At 41.3% G+C, this 24,790-nt stretch overlaps 1 protein-coding gene across 1 annotated transcript in view; it reads left to right on the top strand.

The window, feature by feature from the left end:
• Positions 1-24,790, top strand: part of FAM168B (family with sequence similarity 168 member B) — a 149,637-nt gene that overhangs the window by 75,211 nt on the left and 49,636 nt on the right. The window contains exon 3 of the mRNA XM_054720348.1: positions 6,072-6,155. Coding sequence (XP_054576323.1) covers positions 6,072-6,155 — 84 coding nt within the window. The remainder of the gene's footprint in view (positions 1-6,071; positions 6,156-24,790) is intronic.

Genomic DNA, 24,790 nt, shown 5'->3' with positions numbered 1-24,790 from the left:
CTGTATTCCTTGCTTGGATTCTTCTCTTCTGGGCCCCTATGATGTGAATGTTGTTAGTTTCATGTTGTCTCAAAGCTCTCTTAAACTCTCCTTCTGCTTTTTAATTTTTCTTCACATTTGCTGCTCTTAATGGGTATTTTTTCCTACCTTATCTTCTAATTCACTGATTTGGTCTTCAGCTTTTTCTAGTCTACTATTGAATCCTTCCAGGGTATTCTTTATTTCAGTTATGTTGTTTCTCATTTCCAATTGATTCTTCTTTATTCCTTCAACCTCTCTTTTCAAGTTGGTATAGCTCTCATTAAGTGTCTTAATATGCTCATTACTTTTCTTGTAATTCTCATTCAGTTATTTGTTTTTCTTACTGAGTTTTTTGAGCACCCTTATTACCATTACTCTGAATTCTTTATCTGACAAATTGCTTGCTCCATTTCATGTAGTTTCTTTTCTGGATATTCCACCTTTTCTTTCATTTGGGGGTTGTTTCTTTGTCTCCCATTTTTGCTATCCCTTTGTATTCATTTTTACCCATTAGATTAAACTGCTATGCCTCCCAGATATTGTGTGTCTTATGTGGTTGGTATTTTGTGGGACCCAATGGTACAGTCTCTTAGATCTCCTGAGCTGGGTGCTCTAGGAAAGCCCATTGTGTGAGTTATTTGGGTTCTCCTATTGTAGTTGGGTTTTGAATGTTATTGTCCTATCCCTGGATGGAGTCTCCTCTCAGGCTGGCTCAACCCTGACCACATCATTTGAGCTGTTGTGGAAATGCTGACCAAACAGAACAAAATAAAACAAAACATAAAACAGAAGAAACAAAACCAAAACATACACAAAACCCCTATAGCACCAACAAAAGCAACCAGAGAATAGAGAATTTGGAAAGAGAAAATAGAGCAAGAATGATAGTAAAAAAGAGAGAAAAAAATACTAGGAGAAAACAAAGCAAAACAAACAAACAAAAAAAGCAGAAACAAACAAAAGAAACAACAACAAGAAAAGTGGGGGCAGAATATGTGTATGTAGAGCTTAAGTAAAGAAAATAAGAATAAAGAATTAGAGGAATAGGGGGAGCAAATCGGTTTAAAATAAAGGAGGGAGGAATGAAATGAAAATATAAGGAAAAACTTTGAAAAGGAAAGTAGAAAAAAAAGCAATTAGACCTAAAACAAGAAAAAGAAAAAGGATGAGAAAGCAATAGAAAAAGAAAATTGAAAGAAAATAGATAAAAAAAGATTGAGTAGTGAAAAAAAGAAAAAATTGAGTATGAAAAGGAAAGAGGAAAATTATATATATGAATGAAAGAACAGAGAGTAGAATAACAACAAATCAATAAAGTAGATAGATATAAAGGTAAATTTAAAAAGGGGGGCGGGAAGCATGGAAAGAGAAAAAAAACAAAAAGAAAGGAAAAAGGATGGAAAAAATGTAATTAAAAAGAAGTGAAGTGGTATTTGTTTCAGCCAAGTTTAATGTCCCTTGTGAAGCTTCTGATCCCACTTTTCTGTCTGCCAGCTCCAGCGGTGCCCCTTGTGTGCGTGATGTGTGCTAACCCATGAAGTTGAGCCTTGATTGCTGTTGGGAAGCATTGACCCTCAATCTGATTGGTTGTGAGGACTGCCCATGACTACAGTCGAGCAGCTGTTGTGCAGGGGTTGACCCTGTGTAGCAGGATTCACTTCAGTGAGCCATTGGTGCTTGCCTAGTCTGATCTTGGAGTTTTTCATTTGTGGAGATGGTTAGATGGTGCTCTGGTATGAGCTGAAGCTGGCCACTGGGTATGTTGGTTCTTGGGCCTTTTGGGAGGTGCAGGCCAAGATCAGCTGCTGCTTGTGCCCTGCCTGGGACCATCTCTTATGAGCTACAGTCTTCTGCAGATGGTTGCCACTTGTGCTGGGTATGGACAGGCCTGAGGAAAACTAAGCTGCTAACTGAGGCTGACTTTCGCTAGTGTCAGGCTTAGGGCTACTCTCCCTGAGGCTACATGCTGCTTTTTTGGTGTTTGTGAACCTTTGAAAGATTTTAGGGAAGTCCATAGAATGAGCCAAGACAGGCAGTTAGTATAGAAAAGCCCCTGGAGGCAGCTTGGTTGGTCCTGTAAGTTGAGTGTGGCAGTCTCAGGTAATCAGGGGGTAGAGAACAGTTTTAGCTAGTTGATGGTGACACACATGGCTCCTGCCTCTGGTCTCTGTGGGGAGAGAGCTCAGCAAAGGGACAATGGAGAAAGATGCCACTCTAGCCCTGTAGCCCTCATACTGATGCCAGTCAATTCATTTCTTCCCCATGTTTCCCTGGTGCTTTTCAATCTGCTGCCCCAGCGTTGGAGCTCAGAGAGAGTGAGTCCAAGTCCCTGTGCGGGCTCTTTAAAAGGAACTCCTGGGACTCTAGGAGTCCTCCTTCTCACTCAGCCACAGTCTACACTAATTTTTACAGCCAGAATTTATGGGGACTTTTCTTCCGGCACTGGAAGCCTGGGATCAGGAATCCTTGTGTGGGGCTGGCACCCCTCACTCTTCAGGGGGGCCCTCCACAGCTGTGATTTTTATCCGCCAAATGTGAGTGTGGGACCAGTGTATTCTGCTTCTCTGCCCCTCCTACTAGTCTCAGTGTGCCTTCCTATGTATATCCTTAGTTACAGGACTTCAGTTCAACTAAATCTCAGACAGTTCTCACTGATGCTTGTTCTGTAACTTAGTTGTAATTTTGATGTGGTCGGAAGGAGGCAAGTGCAGCATTTACCTACCAGCCATCTTGACTAGAAGCCCTTCTGTGTGTTTTTTATGTGGACACTTGTCATTGGATTTAGGGCCTACCTGGGTAATCCATGGTGATCTTATCTCCAGACTCCTAACTTATGTCCATGAAGACCCTGTTTCCAAATAAGGTAATATTTACAAGTTCCAGGGATTTGATTTGTAGTATCTTTGTGGGGTGGGGGGAGGCATTTTTTGCTCACTATACTGAGTATATAATTTTGATATATAATTTTACTTTCTCTCAGCACTTTAAAGGTGTAATTATATTGTCTTCTGGTTTCTGTGATAATTATTTTTGTTTCTTTGAAGTTAACATGTCCCTCCCCATCTCCCTCACCTCACCCCTTTAACTTCTTCGCTCCTTTTAAAATATCTTTGTTTTTACTGTGACATGACTAGTTTTTTTGTTTGATTGATTTTTAAAATTTCTCTTGCTTAGTGCTCACAGAGCTTCTGGAATCATGTGGGCTAGTTTATTCCAGCAGTAACAGTCGCTCTTCAAATATTTTTTTTTCTGCCCCTTTCTCTCTGTCCTGGACTCTATTTATAAGCATATTAGGTCATTTTACTTTGTCTCATGTCTTACATCCTTTTTGTATTTCCATTTTTTTGTCTGTGAGCTTTAATATAATTTTGTTCTGATAAGCTTTCATTTTGCTAATTCTGCTTGTGTATTATTGAATCAACGTTTTTCATTTTCTGTTTTCTTCAAAATAAATATTATTTTTCTTCAATATAAATACTCCTCATAGTTATTTTAAAAACCTGTTGGCTGGATCACCTGTGGGTCTGTTGTTTCTATTGTCAGTGTGTCTTTTCTTTTGTTTTCAGCCACATGGTTCTGTGTCTTGGGATGCCTATTGTTTTTACATTGAATGTAATACACAGTGTATTAAAAGTCATAGGTAGTCCAGTTGATGTTTTTTTCTGTTAGGCAGATAGCATATTGGTTGATCATTTCCCCCCCAGCTATATTGAGGAATGATATACAAAAATTGTATATGTCTAGTTTCTATAACATGTTTTATAAAGATGTTTGTGATGATTTAATATATATATACATTGTGAAATGATTACTGTGGAGTATCTCCAAATACCATCACATTGGGGGTTAGTGTTTCAACATGCAATTTTAGAGGGAACACAGACATTCAGTCCATGTTAGGCCAATTGCATCCATACATTCTAATTTCTTCTTTGTTATACAAAAGATGTTACATACTTGATGGAATTAGAAATACAGACATTTTGGGGGAGGATAACACTTTTGAAAGGTCCAGTGGGGAAGCAGCAGAATGGGTAGGGGAGCCTCAGGATTGTGATACACATTTGCCGAAGTCTCAGCCAACTGAACGGAGCTCTGGGTCAAGTATTGGCAGTGAGAGGAGGCCCTCATTAGGCTAGAGTGACCGTGGAAGGTGCTGCTGCTAGACTGTCGGCCCACATACTCCTCATGGCTGAACCACAGGTTCTTTTCTGGAATAGAAATGCAGGTTGAGTTCACTTTGCTTTGTCAACTTAGTGCATTCTAGGAACCATTTCCAATTAATTCACAGAGGTTGCTTTATTCTTTTTATATTTACATAATACTACTACATAATTCTTCATCTGCTGATGGCCAGGATTTTGACTATAATCTTAATGTCTTTTTTTTGAAAAATACTTATGAATATCTAAATAAATGGAAATATATGCACCTGTCTATGGAAGGGAAGACTCAGTTTTGTAAAGACATCATCACCCTCCAAATTAATACCTAAGTTCAATGTGATTCCAATTAATCTCAGCAGAGTTATCTTAGTACCTTATTAGCCAATTCTTAGATGGATACAGAATCAAAAGACCAAGAGCAGCAACCTTCAGTTTGTTCTCTGTATCCATGAATCTGTTTTTGTTTGCTTTTTTTGTTCTTTAAATTTCACATATAAGTGAAATGATATAAAGATGACATATAGATGGCCAACAGACATATGAAAAGATGCTCAATGTCACTAATCATCAGAGAAATGCAAATTAAAACCATAATGAAATATCACCTCATACATGACAGAATGTCTGTCATCAATAAATCAACAAACAACAAGTGTTGATGTGGACGTGGAGAAAAAGAAACCCTTGTGCACTGTTGGTGGGATTGCAAATTGGTGCAGCCACTATGGAAAACAGTATGGAGGGTCCTCAAAAAATTAAAAATAGAATTACCATTTGGTCCAGCAATTCCACTCCTGGGAATATATCTGAATAAATCCAAAATACTAATTTGAAATTACATATGTACCTCTATGTTCATTGCAGCATTATTTACAATAGCCAAGTTTTTTAAGCAACCCAAATGCCCATCAGTAGATGATTGGATAAAGAAGAGGTAGTACTATATACAATGGAATATTACTCGGCTATAAAAATAATGAAATCTTACCATTTGCATAACATGGATGGATCTAGAGGGTATTATGCTAAGTGAAATAAGTCAGACAGAGAAAGACAATGTCTTATTTGCTGTTTCTTTTATATTCAGATGAATTATTAGTGGCTGTGGTTTAGTTTTATAAAGGATTCCTTGTTAGTATTAATAAATGCAAGGTTGCTTCCAAGTAGGTCGTGAGATTGGCTTTTTGCCAGTTCCATGAGTCTATGGTCACAGTTAGAGCCCCTTCAGCACACAATGCTTTTATTGCTCTTAAATTATGGAATTAGAATCTAGGATAAAACTGCCTAAGTATTGGCAGTTCTCTGACTAGTATATATATCTATATGTGTTATTTTTGTATTCTAACTTAGTTTCTGCCCAGTTTTTTCTTTGTCAAAAGTTGTATTTTTTAAAATAGCTTTTTTATTGATTTTTAGAGAAAGGGAAAGGGGGGGAGAGAGAGAAGAGACATCAATCCGTTGCCTCCCACATGCACCCCAAATAGAGATGGAACCCAGAATCTTGATATGTGCTCTAACCTGGAATCACTTTGGTGTACATGATGACGCTCTACCAGCTGAGCCACACTGGCCAGGGCAAAAGTTGTAAACATTTACTCATAGGTTTGAAATAAATCCAAAATATGGGCCAACACCATAGTGCAGGCTCGCAGAGAAAAATTCCACTAAATAAACTTATCTGATTAGGATTTTGACCCATCACAATTCTGAGGAAAGGAGACAACTAGAGACAAACTGCTCAGGTTACATAGTACTGTTGGGCTGCCTAAGTTGGTCTGGAGTTCTGATGAAGAAGGTAAGAATGTGTCTGTGGGCACCCTGGTGATAAAATCATGTTACTCCTTCAAGTGATAACAACAGATTATTCTGTGTGTTTTTTTCCAGCTGGTTTCCCCATGAGCTATGCAGCAGCAGCTCCTTCCTACTCCCCCAACATGTACCCTGGAGCAAATCCTACCTTCCAAACAGGTATGCAGGTTGTATGTGCCAAGTGGCACAAATGCTTTGTCCATGCAGTTGGGAGAATATAAGGTGGGTGGATTTTTGAGGGGAGTGGTTATAGAATTAGGATTTGGGGTTGATTTCTTGGTTCATAAGATTAGCCTTGTTGATAAGGGCAATCAAAGCTTAATTCTTCTTGCATGTAAAGCTTTAGATATTGCATTTTTTTCTTTTTTTTTTTTATTGATCTTTTTACAGAGAGGAAGGTAGAGGGAGAGAGAGTTAGAAACACTGATGAGAGAGAAACATCAATCAGCTGCCTCCTGCACACCCCCTACTGGGGATGTGCCCACAACCAAGGTACATGCCCTTGACTGGAATCGAACTTGGGACCCTTGAGTCTGTAGGCAGATGCTCTATCCACTGAGCCAAACTGGTTAGGGCTGCATTTCTTTTTTTTTTTTTTTTTTTTTTAAATTTCTTTATTGATTAAGGTGTCACATATTTGTCCTCATCCCCCCATTCCCATCCCACCCCTCTCCCCACGCATGCCCCAATCCCCTGTTGAACTTAACCGTTGGATAGGCTTATATGCATGCATACAGGTCCTTTGGTTGAACTCTCCCCCTCCCCCCCACCCTCCCCCTACCCTCCCCTATCCTCCCTCTGAGGCCCGATAGTCCGATCGATGCCTCCTTGCTTCTGGTTCTGTTCTTGTTCCTCAGTCTATGTTGTTCATCATTTCCTCTAGATGAACGAGATCAAATGTCACTAGATATATACTAATAAGAACTGAATGTGAGACGAGCAATAATATTTATGCTGACAGGCAAATGAATCAATCTGTAGCGAGCTTCCCCCTGGACCAACAGTTCTTTTGAGACCCAATTTCGATGTCCAGTAGTTCCTTATGTGTACATGTCAGCACTGACCCCTCAGCTCTGGATAGTGGACAAATGGTGGTAATGGAGGTCTGACTCCCTCTGGTTTGGTCTCGGCCGAACCCAGGGGCACGGCGTCACCTGGACTAAGGGGCACGTGGCCTCACCCATACCCAAGGGGCGCGTGGTCTCACCCGGGCCTGGGACCCAGCCTCACCCGGATGGATCCAGGGGCGCACGGCCTCACCCGGACCCAGGATCTGGCTTCACCCGTACCCAGGGACGCTTGGCCTCTCCCAGACCCAGGGGCACGTGGCCTCACCCGGGCTTAGTTGCACAAGGCCTCACCTGGATCCAGGGACACATGGTCTCTCCCGGACCCAGGGACGCTTGGCCTCTCCCAGACCCAGGGCCACTTGGGCTCACCCGGGCCTAGGTGCACGAGGCCTCACCCGGATCCAGGGACACATGGTCTCACCCGGACCCAGGGACGCTTGGCCTCTCCCAGACCCAGGGCCACTTGGGCTCACCCGGGCCTAGGTGCACGAGGCCTCACCCGGATCCAGGGACACATGGTCTCACCCGGACCCAGGGACGCTTGGCCTCTCTCCGACCCAGGGCCACTTGGGCTCACCCGGGCCTAGGTGCACGAGGCCTCACCCGGATCCAGGGACACATGGTCTCACCCAGACCCAGGAACGTTTGGCCACTCCCAGACCCAGGGCCACTTGGGCTCACCCGGGCCTAGGTGCACGAGGCCCTTGACTGGAATCGAACTTGGGACCCTTGAGTCTGTAGGCAGATGCTCTATCCACTGAGCCAAACTGGTTAGGGCTGCATTTCTTTTTTAAAAATATATTTCTTTTATTGATTTCAGAGAGGAAGGGAGAGGGAGAGAGAGATAGAAACATCAATGATGAGAGAGAATCATTCATTGGCTCCTTCCTGCACACTCCCCACTGGGGATCAAGCCCGCAACCTGGGCATGTGCCTTTGGTTGGAATCGAACCTGGGACCCTTCAGTCTGCAGGCCGATGCTCTAGCCACTGAGGCAAACCGACTAGGGCTAGATATTGCATTTCTGATGTCCTTTCACAACACACATCTTCATTCTAAATATAGATTGTTACAGGTAAATAGTTGTGCCAGAACATGTATTTATGAAATAGAGTTGATTACAAGTAACTGGAGATCATCTTGCTATGTTAATAAATGGAATTTCCATGTTACTAACATTTTTAGATATTTAAAATCATTTTAGTCCTTTGTTTACAGTGTTAAAAGAAAGTCTTATTTTCTATGTTAGTGTTCTATATAGTTTTCAAAGAAAGTCTTATTTTTTGTGTGTTTTTGTTGTTGTTATTCTTGTTTCTAAAAGTCTTATTTTCTGTGCATGAGAATTTTTTCACATTTTAAAATTAGTGATGAAATTGGAATTAGTTTGGGTCTGAACCTTGTAAAGATAGTTTATTTAGTGGATTTTTTCTCTGTGAGCCTGCACTATGATGTTGGCCCATTCTAGAGACTGGACTTTGTGAATCTGCTGCAGCGTGGTGGCCCATGCTCTGACTTGAAGGCTCAGCCTCACTGGTCTGCTGGGCGCTTCTTTGTCCTTCAGAACCCCTAGCCTCACACAGTTAACTTTACAGAAGAGAGGACAGCAGTAATATTCTTTTCCCAAATTATTTCTATTTTTTTATCATAAAATTCTTCCTTTTATCCATCTCTTCCTTTTCATTTCCACTCTGACCATCTTTATTCAGCCTATAGCTCACACCCAGAGATGGCTTCTTCTTTATCAAATAGTTGTTGTTGTTTTTATTTTGCCTAGCTTTTATTCACTCTTTTTTCTCCTACCTGAACTAGAGTACCTGCTACTTTGCATCTGTCTTTTGGGGGTTGTTATGGAATATCCCTTCCCTGGGGTCAACAGTGTTGTTATTCACTGGATTTTTAGGCCAAATGGCACTACCCATCTCCTTACATAAAATGTCTCACCTTGTTTAACTTTTTAAAAACAACTCTCTTGAGGTATAAATGACATGTGGTAAATTGCACATACTTAAAAGTTATAGTTTGATAACTTATGATCTGATGTGTACCACCCTCACAATTGAAAGTAAGCATATCTCTCACCCATAAAAGTTTTCTGTTGTTGGCCCTTGGTAATCTCACCTAGACTCTGAGAAATCACCGATCCGTTTTCTCTCATTATAGATCGTTTGTATTTTCTAAAATTTTATATTAATGAATAATATGGAATATACTTTTTTTTTTGGAATGGGAAAGAATATGCTTTTCTGGGAGAGCTGACTTCTTTTATCACAATTATTTTGACATGTATGTTGAAGTGTATATCAATAGTTCATTATTTCTTTTTATTGTTGGGTGGTATTCCATTGTATGGACATCCACAATTAGTTTACCAGTGGATGGATATTAGGATTGTTTGCAGCATTTGGCTGTTACAAATGAAACTACTCTGAATATTTATGTACAAGTCTATGTGTATGCTTTCATTTTCTTAAGTAAATACTAAGGAGAGGTGTAGCTGGATTTTAAGGCAGGAGTATATTTAACTTTGTAAGAAACTGCCAAATTGTCTTCCTAAGTGTTTATACTATTTTATGTTCCCACCAGCAGTAGTTCAGTTCCTAACCTTATTAACACTTGATATGGTCATGCTTTTTTATTTGAGACATTCTAGTGTAGTGATATTTCATTGTATATTTTTTCCAATTAGCAATACTCACATCTTGGATAAACCTTATTGGCTACAATACTGTCACTGCACAAACCTTCATTGTAGTTTTAATTTGAAGATATTTAATGACTAGTAATTTTGAATATATTTTCATGTGCTTATTTCCCATTTGTATGTCTTTGCTTAAGTGTGTAGGTACATCTTTTAGTTATTTTTTTGGAGATTTCTTCTTTTCTTTTGTTTGTGTTATGTTTGTCTCCTCATTTTGGCTGACTTCCTGGGTTTGTTTCTACGTATTACATAGATCTGCTGTGTCTCCCAGTATTGGCGAGTGGTCTTATGTAACAGGTGTTCTGTGAGGTATAATGGTGCAGTCTTTTTGATCACGTGAGCCAGGTGCTCCAGGATTGTCTCTTGTGTGAGTGTGTGTGCCCTCCTATTGAAGTTGAGCCTTGGTTGCTATTGGAATGTCACTGGGTGGGATTGATTGTCAGGCAACTGGCTATGAGGATTGGCCAGAACCACAGTGTGTGAGCTGCTGTGCAGAGGTTGACCCCATGAAATGGTACTATGGAGCTAATTGGATGGTGTTCTGAAGCTAGCCATAGGGTGTGTTAGTTCTGGGGCTTCTTAGGAGGTGCTGGGTGCAGGCCAAGGTTAGCCACTGCTTGGAACCAGCCTGGAGCTACCTGGTAAAAGTTAAAAAGTTATCCATGACTGGTAGCTGCCTGTGCTGGGCCTAGAGATTTGTGGGAGAGGCCATGCTGTGAACCATGACCAGCTGCCACCAGTACCAGGCCAGGGGCTGGTCAGCAAAAGGCTACCTGAAGGTCTGCACCTCTAGGCCTGCCAGCGGTGATAGAGCCTCGGGTGATAGGCCAGTTGGGTGAGGTGAGTTGGGTGAGGTAGGGTTTCAGAGTCACCAAGATGGAGTAAGTGGGTATTCACCAGGTTAATGTAGATTCAGAATTGGTGCCGGTGCAGAGTCTGAGGACACTCAGACAGACCATTCATGAAACCGCCTGCCTGGGTCCTGTGGACTTTGAAAATTTTAAAGAAAGATTGCAGGCTGAGGACAGCTGCCTGCCTTTGTCTGCCTGCGAGTTGGGTGAGGGCATGGTCTCAGGGTGGAGCTAGTGATGTTCACCAGACTAATGCAGAATCAGATTTGGCCCCTGTAGGGGTAGGTTCAACAGAAGAAAGATGGCATCCACCTGCCTGTTGTGCAGGAGGAGGGCCAAAAAAGAGGTAATGGCAGCTATTCTTTCAGCCTTTGCCCTGAAGCCATACAACTCAGTTTCTCCCTGTATGTCTCTAGCATCCCTTTAAGAGGATGCCTGGATTTCCACCAGCCTCCCATTATACCTGGATGTACAGAATCCTAGCACTGGTGCTCCAGGCTGGGGAGCCTGCTGTGGGATTGAGACCCCTCACTTTTAAGGGGAGACCTCTGCAATTGAGATATCCCTCCCAGTTCACAACTGCCAGACACGTCTGTGGGACCAGCCCTTTTCGTGTCTCATCTCCTCCTGTCATTCTTGACATGGATTCTTATGTATATCCTTAGTTATAGAACTTCTGTTCAGCTAGTCTTCAGATGGCTCTCCATGTTGATTGTTCTATAATTAAGTTTTAATTTTGATGTGGTCATGGGAGGAGGTTAGCATAGTGTTTACCTACTCCTCCATTTTGACTGGAACCTGCCCATTGGCACATAATTGAAAAAAGGTGAAGATGTTGCTAAGAGTGATTAAATAGCTTCCTTTGTTGCTACCATGCATGGCTGGATGGAGGATTCATTAGGTCAATTTTTGGAGGATAATTTGGCAATGTATTAGAAAGAAGCTTAAAAATGAGTCTTTTTGACTAACTTCTAGGAATGTATCCTAAAAGAATAATCAGGTATATAAATATTAATGTACAAGTGCAGCTTTATCTAATAACAAAGTAATGTTTAATTAAACTGTTGGTTTATTTCACAGTGTTTAACTAGTCTTACTACTTGTTTTTGAAGGATCTTTAATAAGTAAAATGCTTTACAGTACACCACTTAAACCCTAGAATTAGGTACATTAAGTCTGACCCCGGGTTTCTTTAAAAATTAAACTTCACATGGCAGCCACACAGGAGATAAAGGCGTTAGAATGTTGAAGGATTGTGAGGTCAAGTGATCTATCTCCCTCTTGCTTAAATGAAAGGTTTACATGCAAATAGTTTAAAGATTCTCTCACTCTCCTTCCCATTCTTACTGTAACCATGTGAGCATTGTGCACTACTGTGAATGTGTGGCTATTCTGCAACTACCTTTTCCTCCCTGGACCTGGTATTCTTTTTTTTTTTTTTTTAATGTATTTTTTATTGATTTCAAAGAGGAAGGAAGAGGGAGAGAGAGAGAGATAGAAACATCCATGATGAGAGAGAATCATGGATCGGCTACCTCCTGCAAGTCCCCCACTGGGGATCGAGCCCACAGCCCTGGCATGTGCCCTTGACCAGAATCAAACCTGGGACCCTTCAGTTTGCAGGCTGATGCTCTATCCACTGAGCCAAATTGGTCAGGGTTGGACCTGGTATTCTTGATTAGATTACTGTAACCATATTTATTAAACTTCTAACATCCCCCCAGGTGTGGGGAACTCTTGTTAGTATTTTATGCCACGTGAGGATTTTTGTGTTTTATTTTATTGGTGACCTCTTTTGAAACCCCCTCTCCTGCTCTAATCTGGACTGCTTGTCCTCTGGGCCTTGCCCTCAGATGATGATGATGATGATGATGATGATGATGATTCTTCTTCTTCTTCTTTTTCTTCTTCTTCTTCTTCTTCTTCTTCTTCTTCTTCTTCTTCTTCTTCTTCTTCTTCTTCTTCTTCTTCTTCTTCTTCTTCCTTCTTCCTTCTTTCTTCTTTCTTTTCTTCTTCTTTTCTTCTTCTTCTTCTTCTTCTTCTTCTTCTTCTTCTTCTTCTTCTTCTTCTTCTCTTCTTCTTTCTTCTTCTTCTTTCTTCTTCTTCTTCTTCTTCTTCTTCTTCTTCTTCTTCTTCTTCTTCTTCTTCTACAAAGATTTACAATAAATTTAGTAGTAACATATAGCAAATAAAAGTAAAACTGTATTAGAATGATACACAGACCCTTCTAGTTCAAAAACAATATCTATTTTTTCCAAAGTGGGTACACCATAGTAACAGTGTTATATGTAAAATTAATTTTATTTTTATTATTTTTTAATTACTTTATTGATTAAGGTATCACATATTTTTCCTCAACCCCCCCCCCCCATTCCCATCCCAAACTCCTCCACACACAAACCCCCACCCCCCTATTGTCCGTGATCACTGGTTAGGCTCATATGCAAGCACACAAGTCCTTTGGTTGATCTTTCTCCCTTATCCCCACCCTCCCCTACTTTCCCTCTGAGGTCTGACAGTCTGATCGATGCTGTTCTTGTTCTTCAGTCTATGTTATTCATCATTTCCCCTAGATGAGTGAGCTCATGTGATACTAGGAATACACTTATAGGAATCGAAAATGAGACAAGCAATAATGGTTATGCTGAGAGGTAAATTAATCAGTCTATAGTGAGTTTCTTTCTGGGCCAACAGTTCTTTTGAGTCCCAATTTCTATGTCCAACAGTTCTTTATGTGTACATAACAGCAATGATATTTCAGTTCTGGATGGTGGACAAATGGTGGTAATGCAGGTCGGACCCTCTCTGGTTTGGTCCTGGGCAATCTGCAGTGACGCACATCTGCTGACTGCTGGTATGGCAAGGCGTCGTCAGCGTCTTCCATCTCTGGACTGTTTCTCTTCTGTCTTCATGGCTGGAGCACTCCTGTCAATTCCTCTCTGTTGCAGGAATCCACATGGTCTCGGAGTTGTTTTCTGAAAATATACAAACATATTCTCGACCAAAAGTTAATAAAGGAATCTTTTCTATAAATTTGACTTGCGATCCTTTTTCATTTTTTGCCCAAACGATTTTCCTTTGGCTTGTTTTGACACCGTGTATGTTTTACCTGGGTGTCTTGCTGTTAACATTACAAATGAAAGTTAATTTTTTAAAATAAAAATTTTCTAGATGTAATTTAGTTACAGGGTATTTTTCCTTACATGATATTCTTCTACTATCCCCCCTTTTTTAGTTTAAATATTAGGAGGCTTTTGGAAATTTTATGCTGTAATCTTGATAGCTTTTAACCCTTTGCACTCGCTTGCTTTTTTCTTGATTCCTTTATTCTACTCGGGATTTAATTTTTTAAATACCCCAGATTTTACAAAGCGTGGCAGTAGAATAAAAAACTGGAGTTTCTTTTCATACAAACTTATTTATTTTGATTTTTTTATATTTCAAATTATTGATACATTCAAAGAGTATAAAAAGAGCTGCTGCCGATGCTAACCGTGTCGAGTCACACTCGACATCTGAGTGCAAAAGGTTAAATTTTACTTTTTTGCACTAAAATGTGACTGCTTTAGGTTCATTATATGTTATGCAATTTTACCATGAGATGAACTACCAATAAAAATTTTAGTTAACACTTTAGGAACAGCTTTTTTGTCCAGTACAATTGATTTTTGTAGAATATTCACTTATTTTGATTGGCCAAATTTAAATTAGTCTGAAAACTTGACTACTATTTTACTGTCAAATTTAATACTCTAACAACCATCTTATTTTACCCTGTAAATATTATTTTCCTTCTTGAGTAGGCCCTGAGCATTCCTGGTGCTAGGCTGGATTTAGATATCAAAGACCCCAGTTCCCTGCATCATGGGTGCAAGACATCTCCATCAAGTCTTGTTGCAGTGAGGAGGCATCTGCTGTCGGCCAAGTCTCTGTTACCTGGGTCCCGATTTCAGCTGGGCATGGGAAGCAAAGCAGCCATGGGGGCAGGAGACCTCCCTCAGCAGGGGTGAGGGTTCAGGCCCCTGCAAACTTGGGGAGGGGTGAAGGTCTGTGCCCCACCTCTGTTGACCCCCAAGTTCTCTCCTGATGGCCCCTTTGCGACTGTGCCTGTCTTAGGTTGTTCCTTCCCTGAGGAATCTTACCCGTCTCTGGCTAACCAGCCATCCTCTGGGGCCAAGCAGGGTGATGTGAGGTTAAGTTCTGTCTCCTTAGTTGCCTACGCCCCCATGGCCTCCATGCCCAGCACCTGCCTTGGGATCCTCTCGCCTGCTGGCAGGGTCCCAGCACTGATCACATATCTTATGGAACCCAGCTTTCTTCTCCCAGGAGGCCCAGCTCACCCCACTGGGCGAGAGACAGATCCATGGTTCCAGCCATCATGAGGCTTCAACCTTGGCATGAACAGAAGCTCAGGCAACTGCTGTGGACAATTGGATTGTGAGAAGAGGGTCCCTCTCGGCCAAAAGGGCAAGAGGGGCCAATTTAGAATGCTTAGGTGCCTTCCCAGGGGGCCCTCTACACAGTGGAAGGGATTAAACCCTTCCATGTCCTTTTTAAATTGCTGCCAGACATTCAAAGAATTAGTTTGTAAGTTTGTTTGGGATAATTATATTTTACGCTGTTGTAATTCTAAATTATCTAGAGATGTGTTACCTTAGTCTCCAAGCACCAAAAAGATGATTTTTTATTGATCCCCAAGGGTGCGAGGTACTATTATAGGTAATGGGGGTAACACAAATCTGGGAAAAATTATAATGACATTGTAGAATAATATCATGTAAGGATATTCTTTGCTCTAGGCCATGGCAATTCCATTTCAAACTGGGTGCCAGTTTCTTTTTGTATACACAAGGTCTTAGCTACATTTTCTACACCTCTCTCGGGAGCAAGTAGTGATAGTCCCTTCCTTTGGTGTCCACTTAAGCCAGAAATCTCTCTTTAATTTTACATACAAAAGAGCAAAGGTTTGATTTGGTGTCATACAAAAGGGAAGCTGGGCGGAGACCCCTGTGTAATTATACTTCCTTGCCCCACCCATGGGTCCTCCTGGATGACCAAGGTGTTTGGTATTATTGGTGACTACATTAGGAGGGGGATCAGCCCTCGTAAGGGCTCTTACCCATGAAGAGTCAGGAACATAAGTCCAAAATACTTCCCCATTTGCCCCAGGTAATCTTACCGTACAGGTGATGACTGCTAGCATAGCAAGAAAGATGTTCTCAGGCATCCTTGGGGTTCTGGTTACCTCACAATTTCTTTTTTCTTTTTCTTTTTTAAATTTTTTACTTTTATTATTATTTTTTTTATGTGTCCTTATTCCCCCTTTACCCCCCATCCCCAATTCGTGCCCCACCCCCCTGTTTTTTGTGCCCATTCATTAGGCTTATTGCATGTACACAAGTCCCTTGGTTGATCTCTCCCCCTTTCTCCACCAACCCCCTCCTTCCCTGATGTTTGAGGTTCTGATCGATGTTTCTCAGTCTCTGGATCTGTTCTTGTTCATCAGTCTATGCCGTTCATTATATTCCACAAATGAGTGAGATCATGTGATATTTATCTTTCTCTGCCTGGCTTATTTCACTTAGCATAATGCTCTCCAGTTCCATCCATGTTTTTGCAAGTGGTAGGAGCTCCTTCTTTTTTACCGCAGCGTAGTATTCCATTGTGTAGATATACCACAGTTTTTTAATCCACTCATCTGCTGATGGGCATTTGGGCTGTTTCCAAATCTTAGCTATGGTGAATTGTGCTGCTATGAACATAGGGGTACATATATCCTTTCTGGTTCGTGTTTCTAGTTTCTTGGGATATATTCCTAGGAGTGGGATCACTGGGTCAAATGGGAGTTCTATTTTTAGTTTTTTGACAAAACTCCATACTGTTCTCCACAGTGGCTGTACCAGTCTGCATTCCCACCAGCAGTGCAAAAGAGTTCCTTTTTCTCTGCATCCTCGCCAACACTTGTCATTTGTTGGTTTGTTGATGATAGCCATTCTGATAGGTGTGAGATGGTACCGCATTGTTGTTTTGATTTGCATCTCTCTGATGATTAGTGACTTTGAGCAGGTTTTCATATGACTCTTGGCCTTCCTTCTGTCTTCTTTAGAAAAGTGTCTATTTAGATCAGTTGCCCATTTTTTGATGGGGTTGTTTATCTTCTTTTTGTTAAGTTGTATGAGTTCTCTGTAAATGTTGGAGATTAAACCCTTATCGTTGATATCATTGGTAAATATGTTCTCTCATGCAGTGGACTTCCTTGTTGTTTTGTTGATGGTTTATTTTGCTGTGAAAAAGCTTTTTATTTTGATGTAGTCCCATTCGTTTATTTTCTCTTTAGCTTCCATTGCCCTAGGAGCAGTATCAGTGAAGAAGTTCTTTTGGCATATTTCTGAGATTTTGTTGCCTGTGGATTCCTCTAGTATTTTTATGGTTTCCCGTCTTATGTTTCAGTCCTGTATCCATTTTGAGTTTATTTTTGTGTATGGTGTAAGTTGGTGATCTAGTTTCATTTTTTTGCATGTATCTGTCCAATTTTCCCAACACCATTTGTTGAAAAGACTGCCTTGGCTCCATTGTATGTTCATGCCTCCTTTGTCAAATATTAATTGGGCATATTGGTTTGGGTCGATATCTGGGTTCTCTGTTCTATTCCATTGATCTATGTGTCTGTTCTTGTGCCAGTACCAGACTGTTTTAAGAACAGTGGCTTTGTAATACAGCTTGAAATCTGATATTGAGATCCCACCTACTTAGTTCTTCTTTCTCAGGATTGCTGCAGCTATTTGTGGTCTTTTTTTATTCCAGATGAATTTTTGGAGAGTTCTTTCTAGGTCTGTGAAATATGACGTTGGTATTTTAATGGGAAGTGCATTGAATTTATAGATTGCTTTGGGTAGTGTGGACATTTTGATTATGTTGATTCTACCAATCCATGAACATGGTATGTTCTTCCATCTGTTTATGTCTTTCTCTATCTCTTTTTTCAGTTCCCGCATAGTTTTCCGTGTAAAGGTCTTTTACCTCCTTAGTTAAGTTTATTCCTAGGTATCTTAATTTTTTTGGTGCGATGGTAAATGGGATTGCTTTTTTAGTCTCTCTTTCTGTAAGTTCACTATTGGTGTATAGAAATGCCTTAGATTTCTTGGTGTTAATTTTTTATCCTGCTACATTGCCGAATTCATTTATTAAGTCTAATAATTTTTTAATGGAGTCTTTAGGGTTTTCTATATATAGTACCATGGCATCTGCAAATAAGGAGAGTTTTACTTTTTCTGTTCCAATTTGGATGCCTTTTATTTCTTCTTCTTGTCTGATGGCAATGGCTAATACTTCCAGTACTATGTCAAACAGGAGTGGTGAGAGTGGGATCCCTGTCTTGTTCCTGTTCTTAGGGGAAATGGTTTTAGTTTTTGCCCATTGAGTATGATGTTAGCTGTGGGTTTATCATATATAGCTTTTATGTTGACGTATGATCCTTCTATTCCCACCTTGCTGAGAGTTTTTATCAAGAAAGGGTGTTGGATTTTGTCAAATGTTTTTTCTGCATCAATTGATATGACTATATGATTTTTATCTCTCAATTTGTGTATGTTATGTATCACATTTATTGATTTGCGAATATTGTATCATCCTTGCATCACTGGGATAAATCTTACTTGGTTATGGTGTATGATCTTTCTGATGTACTGCTGGATCCGATTTGCTAGAATTTTGTTGAGGATTTTGGCATCTATGTTCATGAGGGATATTGGCCTGTAATTCTCTTTCATTGTGTTGTCTTTATCTGTTTTTGGTATTAGGGTGATGCTGGCTTCATAGAAGGAGCTTGGAAGTGTTCCTTCCTCTTGAATTTTTTGGAATAGTCTGAGGAGGGTAGGTTTTAGTTCTTCCTTGAATGTTTGGTAAAACTCCCCTGTGAAGCCGTCTTGCCCTGGGCCATTGTTTGCTGGAAGCTTTTTGATGACTGCTTCAATTTCTTCCATAGTTATCAGCCTATTGAGATTTTTAGAATCTTCCTGAGTAAGTTTTTGAAGGTTGTATTTTTCTAGGAATGTGTCCATTTCCTCCGTGTTGTCTAGTTTGTTAGAATAGAGTTGTTCATAGTATTTTTTAACAATCTCTTGTATTTCGGTGGGATCTGTTGTTATTTCACCTCTTTCATTTCTGATTTTGTTTATTTGGGTCCTCTCTCTTTGCTTCTTGGTGAGCCTGGCTAGAGGTTCATCAATCTTGTTTATCCTTTCAAAGAACCAGCTCTTGGTTTTGTTGATCTTGTGTATTGTTTTTTTGGTCTCTGTGTCATTCATTTCTGTTCTGATCTTTATTATTTCCTTTCTTGTGCTCACTGTGGGCTTTTCTTGTTGCTCTCTTTCTAATTCTTTGAGTTGTTGAGTTAGGTGTTTTATTACCATTTTATCTTATTTTTTGAGGTAGGCCTGAAGAGCTATAAACTTCCCTCTCAGGACTGCTTTCATTGTTTCCTATAGGACCTGCAATGTTGTGTTATTATTGTCATTAGTCTCCAGGATGTTTTTAATTTCTTCTTTGATCTCATTGTTAACCCTATCATTGTTTAGTAACATGCTATTCAACCTCCAAGTGTTTTTTTTTTTTTTTTTTGAATGTTTTTATTGTAGTTTATTTCTAATGTTATGCCATTGTTGTCTGAGAAAATGCTTGATAGGATTTCAATTTTTTTGAATTTGGAGAAACTTTGCTTGTGACCCAATATATGGTCTATTTTTGAAAATGTCCCATGTGTACTTGAGAAGAACGTATATTCCGTGGCTTTGGGGTGAAATGCTCTGAAGATGTCAATTAGGTTCATCTGATCTAGTGTGTCATTTAGAATTGCTGATTTTTTGTCTAGAGGATTTATCCAGTGATGTCAGTGGTGTATTAAAGTCCCCTACTATGATTGTATTGTTGTCGATCTCTCGCTTGATATCTTCCAGGAGATTTTTTATGTATTTGTGTGCTCCTGCATTGGGTGCATATATGTTTACCAGAGTTGTATCTTCTTGTTGAATTGCTCCCTTTAGTATTATGTAGTGACCTTCCTTATCTCTTATTATGGTCTTTACTTTGAGGTCTATTTTATCAGCAATAAGTATCGCAAGCCCAGCTTTTTTCTCCTTTCCATTTGTCTGAAAAATATTTTTCCATCCCTTCACTCTCAGTCTGTATGAATCCTTTGCTCTGAGGTAGGTCTCTTGTAGACAGCAAATATATGGGTCATGTTTTCTTATCCATTCAGCTACCCTATGTCTTTTGTTTGGTGCATTTAGTCCATTTATGTTTAATGTTATTATTGACAAGTACATGTTTGTTGTCATATTTTTCCTTAGTGTTTATGTTTCTTCTTCCCTTTCTCTTCTTTTTACAGCAGTCCCTTTAGCATTTCTTGCATTGCTGGCTTGGTGGTGATAAACTCTCTTAGCCCTTTTTTGTCTGTGAAGCTCCTGATTCCATCTTTAATTTTGAATGATAGCCTTGCTGGGTATAGTATTCTTGGATTCAGACCCTTGCTTTGCATTACTTTGTATATTTCATTCCATTCCCTTCTGGCCTGGTGTGTTTCTGTTGAGAAATCAGTTGAGATTCTAATAGGAGATCCCTTGTAGGTAACTTTCTGTCTCTCTCTGGCTGCCTTTAAGATTCTTACTTTGTTGTTAGTTTTTGCCAATTTAATTATGATGTGTATTGGTGTCAGTCTTTGGGGGTTCAACTTGTTTGGACTCTATGTACTTCTTGGACTTGCATGGTTTTTTTCTTGCCAATATCAGGAAAGTTTTCTGTCATTATTTCTTCAATCAGGTTTTCTATTCCTTGCTTCTCTTCCTCTCCTTCTGGTATCCGAATTAAGCGAATATTGTTTTGTTTTGTGTTGTCCCGAAGCTCCCTTAGGCTTTCTGCTTGCTTTTTTTTTTTTTTTTAATATATTTTAATTTTTTTTAATTTTATATTTTATTGATTTTTCACAAAGAGGAAGAGAGAGGAATAGAGAGTTAGAAACATCGATGAGAGAGAAACATCGATCAGCTGCCTCCTGCGCACCCACCACTGGGGATGTGCCCGCAACCAAGGTACATGCCCTTGACTGGAATCGAACCCGGGACCCTTCAGTCCGCAGGCTGACGCTCTATCCACTGAGCCAAACCGGTTTTGGCTCTCTGCTTGCTTTTTAAGTCTTCTTTCCAGTTGCTGCTGTGTTTGTAAGTTTTTTCCTACTTTATCTTCTAATTCGCTGATGTGGTCCTCAGCTTCTTCTATTCTACTTTTTAAGCCTTCCACTGTGTTCTTTATTGTAGCTATGTCGGTCTTCATCTCTTGGTTCTTTTTCATGCTGGTGACATTCTCATTCAGCTCCTTATAGTTCTCATTGAGTTGTGTGTATTTGTCATTGAGTTGTGTATTTGTCATCCATCCGTTTAAACATCCTTATAACCATTACTCTGAATTCTTTCTCTGATAAGCGGCTGTCCTCAATATCATTTAACTCCCTTTCTGGTGATTCCTCTTTTTTCTTTCCTTTGGGAATTGCTTTTTTGTCTTCCCATGTTTTTCTGTAATGTTTTAGTTGTAGATCCGCTTGCATTGTTACCCAGGTTCTTTTGGGGATGGTGCTACTGGTGTAATCTCTCAGTTCTCCTGGGCTTGGTAATCTAGTGTAGCTCCCTACTTAAGCTACTTGGGTTCTCTTGATGTATGCCTGCAAGCTTGGGAGGCACAACTGTGGTGTCTAGAAATCAGCAGCTATGGAGGGGAGTGTCCCAGTTTTTGCTGTCTTGCACCCTTAGTTGAAATTGCGCATGTCCAGTGCGGACTCACAATGGCACCCAGGAACCGTCTGTTGGGAGAGCTCCCAGTGGCTCCCACTATCGCCCTGTGTGTAGATGGGCTCAGGGTGCCTGCCTGTTGTAAATTCGCTTCTGTGGAGGTGTGTTTGCAGGCACAGAGCTCTGATGCACTCTGAGGGGTCCTGGCACTGACGTTAAGCAGCTAGGGTGTATGTGGGAAGTTATTCAGGAGAAAGGAGTTCAGAGTTTCTGCTGTGGGGCAGCGTGTCCTTGGCTGTACAGAATCACACCCAGCAGGGGCTCGAAGCAGCTCCCCAGAGGACCCTGTAGATATATGGGCTCAGCGTGCCTTTCCTTGTCTGTGGCCGTGCGTTTGCTGGCTCTGGAAGTGTGTGTGAACTGGTGGCGCATTTGCCCACGCAGAGCTCTGAGGCCCTCTGAGGGGCCCTGGCACTGAAGTTGCACACCCGGGGTGTCTGTGGGCAGTTATTTAGGAAGAGGCAGTTCAGAGATTCTACTGCAGGGCCATGCACCCTTGACTGTGCAGAATCACACTCTCGGGGGCTCTCAGTGGTTCCCAAGCACTGCCTGGGTAGTGGAGTGCCTGGGTGCCTATGAGCTGGGAATGCGGCGAATCCTGAGTTCCGCTGCTAGGGAAGGGGAGGTTGTACTTACTGCTTTCAGCGGCGCACGTTTGGAGGTGAAGGTTTCAGGGTCCGCGCATCTGCAGCTGGGGTGGCAGGTCTTCTACCAGAGCAGCTGTAGGGTCCCGGTTTGCTTCTGAGACCAGACTGGGTGGTGGCGAGGCTAGGATTCTAGTCTCTAGCAGTTCTGTTCTTCAAGATGGTGTGGTCTCTGGGCCTCTGGTGTCCTCCCCAGAGTGTTTGCAGCGGCCGCGGGATTTTGCCGTCTAAGACTGCCCAGATTGGCAGCCCCCTGGAAGAATTGCAGGGTCTAACTGTCCCTATTTCACTCACACACACCCACACATGTCCACACACACCTCTATCGCTCCTTCACTCGATCACACACTCTCCCTCCCTACCTTCCTGCTGGTCGCCATCTTCTACCACTCAGATTGTTCTTGATCACTCAAAGGCATTCTTTTGCCTTTCCCTTCTATTTGATTCCTTGGTCTTTCTAAGTTTACTAGTACTCTTTGGTTTTAGTGGAAGATCTCCTTTAGTAATCTCCCAAGAGAGTATGAAGGAGTCACAATTTTTGTATTTTTCATGTCTGAAAACAATTTACTCTGCACTGACACCTTTATAAACAGTTTGTCTGGATATCAAATTCAAGGCCAGCAATTATTTCCACCCAGAATTTTGAGAACATTCCTTCATTGTTTTGCAGCTTCCATTATTGCTACTGATTACTGATGCTTGATTGAGTGTAACCTTTGGTTTCTCTTTGGTGGTCTGAGAAATTTTTGTCTTCAGTGTTCTGAAATTTCATGATGCTGTGTTCAGTACAGCTCTTTCCTTTTCTCACAAACTTTGTTTCTTAATTTTTCAAATCTTCTAAATAAATATTTTTATACTCAGAAAAGTATTATATAAAATCTGTGTGGTTTTCAGTACTTTTGGAAAAAATGATCCATCCTATCTAATAAAGAGGGAATATGCTAATTGACCCTCATGCCATCGCAAAGATGGCGGCGCCCACAGCCAATAAGGAGGGAATATGCTAATTGACTGCCATACCCTCAAAGATGGCGGCGCCCACAGCCACAAGATGGCAGCGCCCAGTCCCTTCAGCCCCACTGGGGTCGTAGGTGTGCAACAAGCCTAGGCCCGCCTGCAGGCCCAGGCACTCCGCGCGCCTGCCTCTGGAGTCCCCCAGTCCAAGACTCCGCGTGCCTGCCTCTGGAGTCCCTCAGCCCCCAGCTGCCTAGGGCTGGCCCGTGGTGCAGGCAAGCCTTGGATGGCAGCTGCCAAGCCACCCAGGGCTGCCCGAGGCTCAGGTAACCAGGGCTGGCTGAGGCTTGTGCTGCCGGCAATGGCAGCAGTAGAAGTGTGATGGGGGCATCAACTTCCCCTGATTGCTGGGTTGCCTCCTGCCCCTGAGGGCTCCCGGACTCTGAGAGGGGTCAGGCCAGTCTGAGGGACCCCCCCTCCTCCAGTGCATTAATTTTCATGCACCGGGCCTCTAGTTAAAATAATAAAAGCTATGGCATCCCACAGTTAGCAGCCTAAGAACATGCGTTTTTACCTGAGAGGAAGTCAGCCCAGGATGACTCATGTTTGGTGAGTAAAAAGAGAAAGTTTCTAATTATTTTTTCTGTGTTGCATTGGTAGGGGTTGTCTTTTTATGGAAGGAGAACCTGGAAAGCTATTACTGTTTTTGAAAGGCCTAGCAATTAATATATTTAGTTTTGTATTGTGAATGGTTGGCAAGTCTGAGAATTATTTCAGATTGGTAGTGTCTGTTTTGGATCTTTGAATTATGTGTATATATGTCTGCATTTTAAGTTTGTAGGGTTCCTATTGAGGTTTTCTGGTGTGATACAGTGCCTCTAATGTTATATAAAAGAAAAAGGAAGGTGCCTAGCACATACTTCGTTTTTATTTTTATTTATTTTATAGAATGGGAGGGGGGGAGAGAGAGAGAGACCGACATCGATTTGTTGCTCCATTTTTTGTGCATTCATTGGTTGATTCATTTTTTTTCCTTTATTGATTAAGGTATTACATATGTGTTCTTATCCCCCATTGCCTCCCCCACTCCTCCCGACTCATGCCCTCACCACCCTGATGTCCTCGTCCATTGGTTAGGCTTATATGCATGCATACAAGTCCTTTGGTTGATCGCTCCCCCTTTGCCCCCACCCTCCCCTAACTTCCCTCTGAGGTTTGAGCATCTGATCGATGCTTCTCTGTCTCTGGATTGGATTTTGTTCATCAGTTTATTTTGTTCACTATAATCCACAAATGAGTGAGATCATGTGATATTTATCTTTTTCTGACTGACTTATTTCGCTTAGCATAATGCTCCCTAACTCATTCCGTGCTGTTGCAAATGTTAGGAGTTCCTTCCTTTTTACACCAGCATAGTACTCCATTGTGTAGGTGTACCACAGTTTTCTAATCCACTCATCTGCTAATGGGCACTTAGTCTGTTTCCAGATCTTAGCTATTGTAAATTGTGCTGCTATGAAGATAGGGGTGCATATATCCTTTCTGATTGATGTTTCTAGTTTCTTGGGATATATTCCTAGAAGTGGGATCACTGGGTCAATGGGAGTTCCATTTTCAGTTTTTTGAGGAAACTCCATACTGTTCTCCACAGTGGCTGCACCAGTCTGCATTCCCACCAGCGGTGCACGAGGGTTCCTTTTTCTCCGCATCCTTGCCAGCACTTGTCATTTGTTGATTTG

This window comes from Eptesicus fuscus, chromosome 8 (assembly GCF_027574615.1).
Source record: "Eptesicus fuscus isolate TK198812 chromosome 8, DD_ASM_mEF_20220401, whole genome shotgun sequence".
NCBI classification, from domain to species: domain Eukaryota; kingdom Metazoa; phylum Chordata; class Mammalia; order Chiroptera; family Vespertilionidae; genus Eptesicus; species Eptesicus fuscus.
Note: the sequence above shows the minus strand (reverse complement) of the source record. Positions and strands in the feature narration are given on the sequence as shown.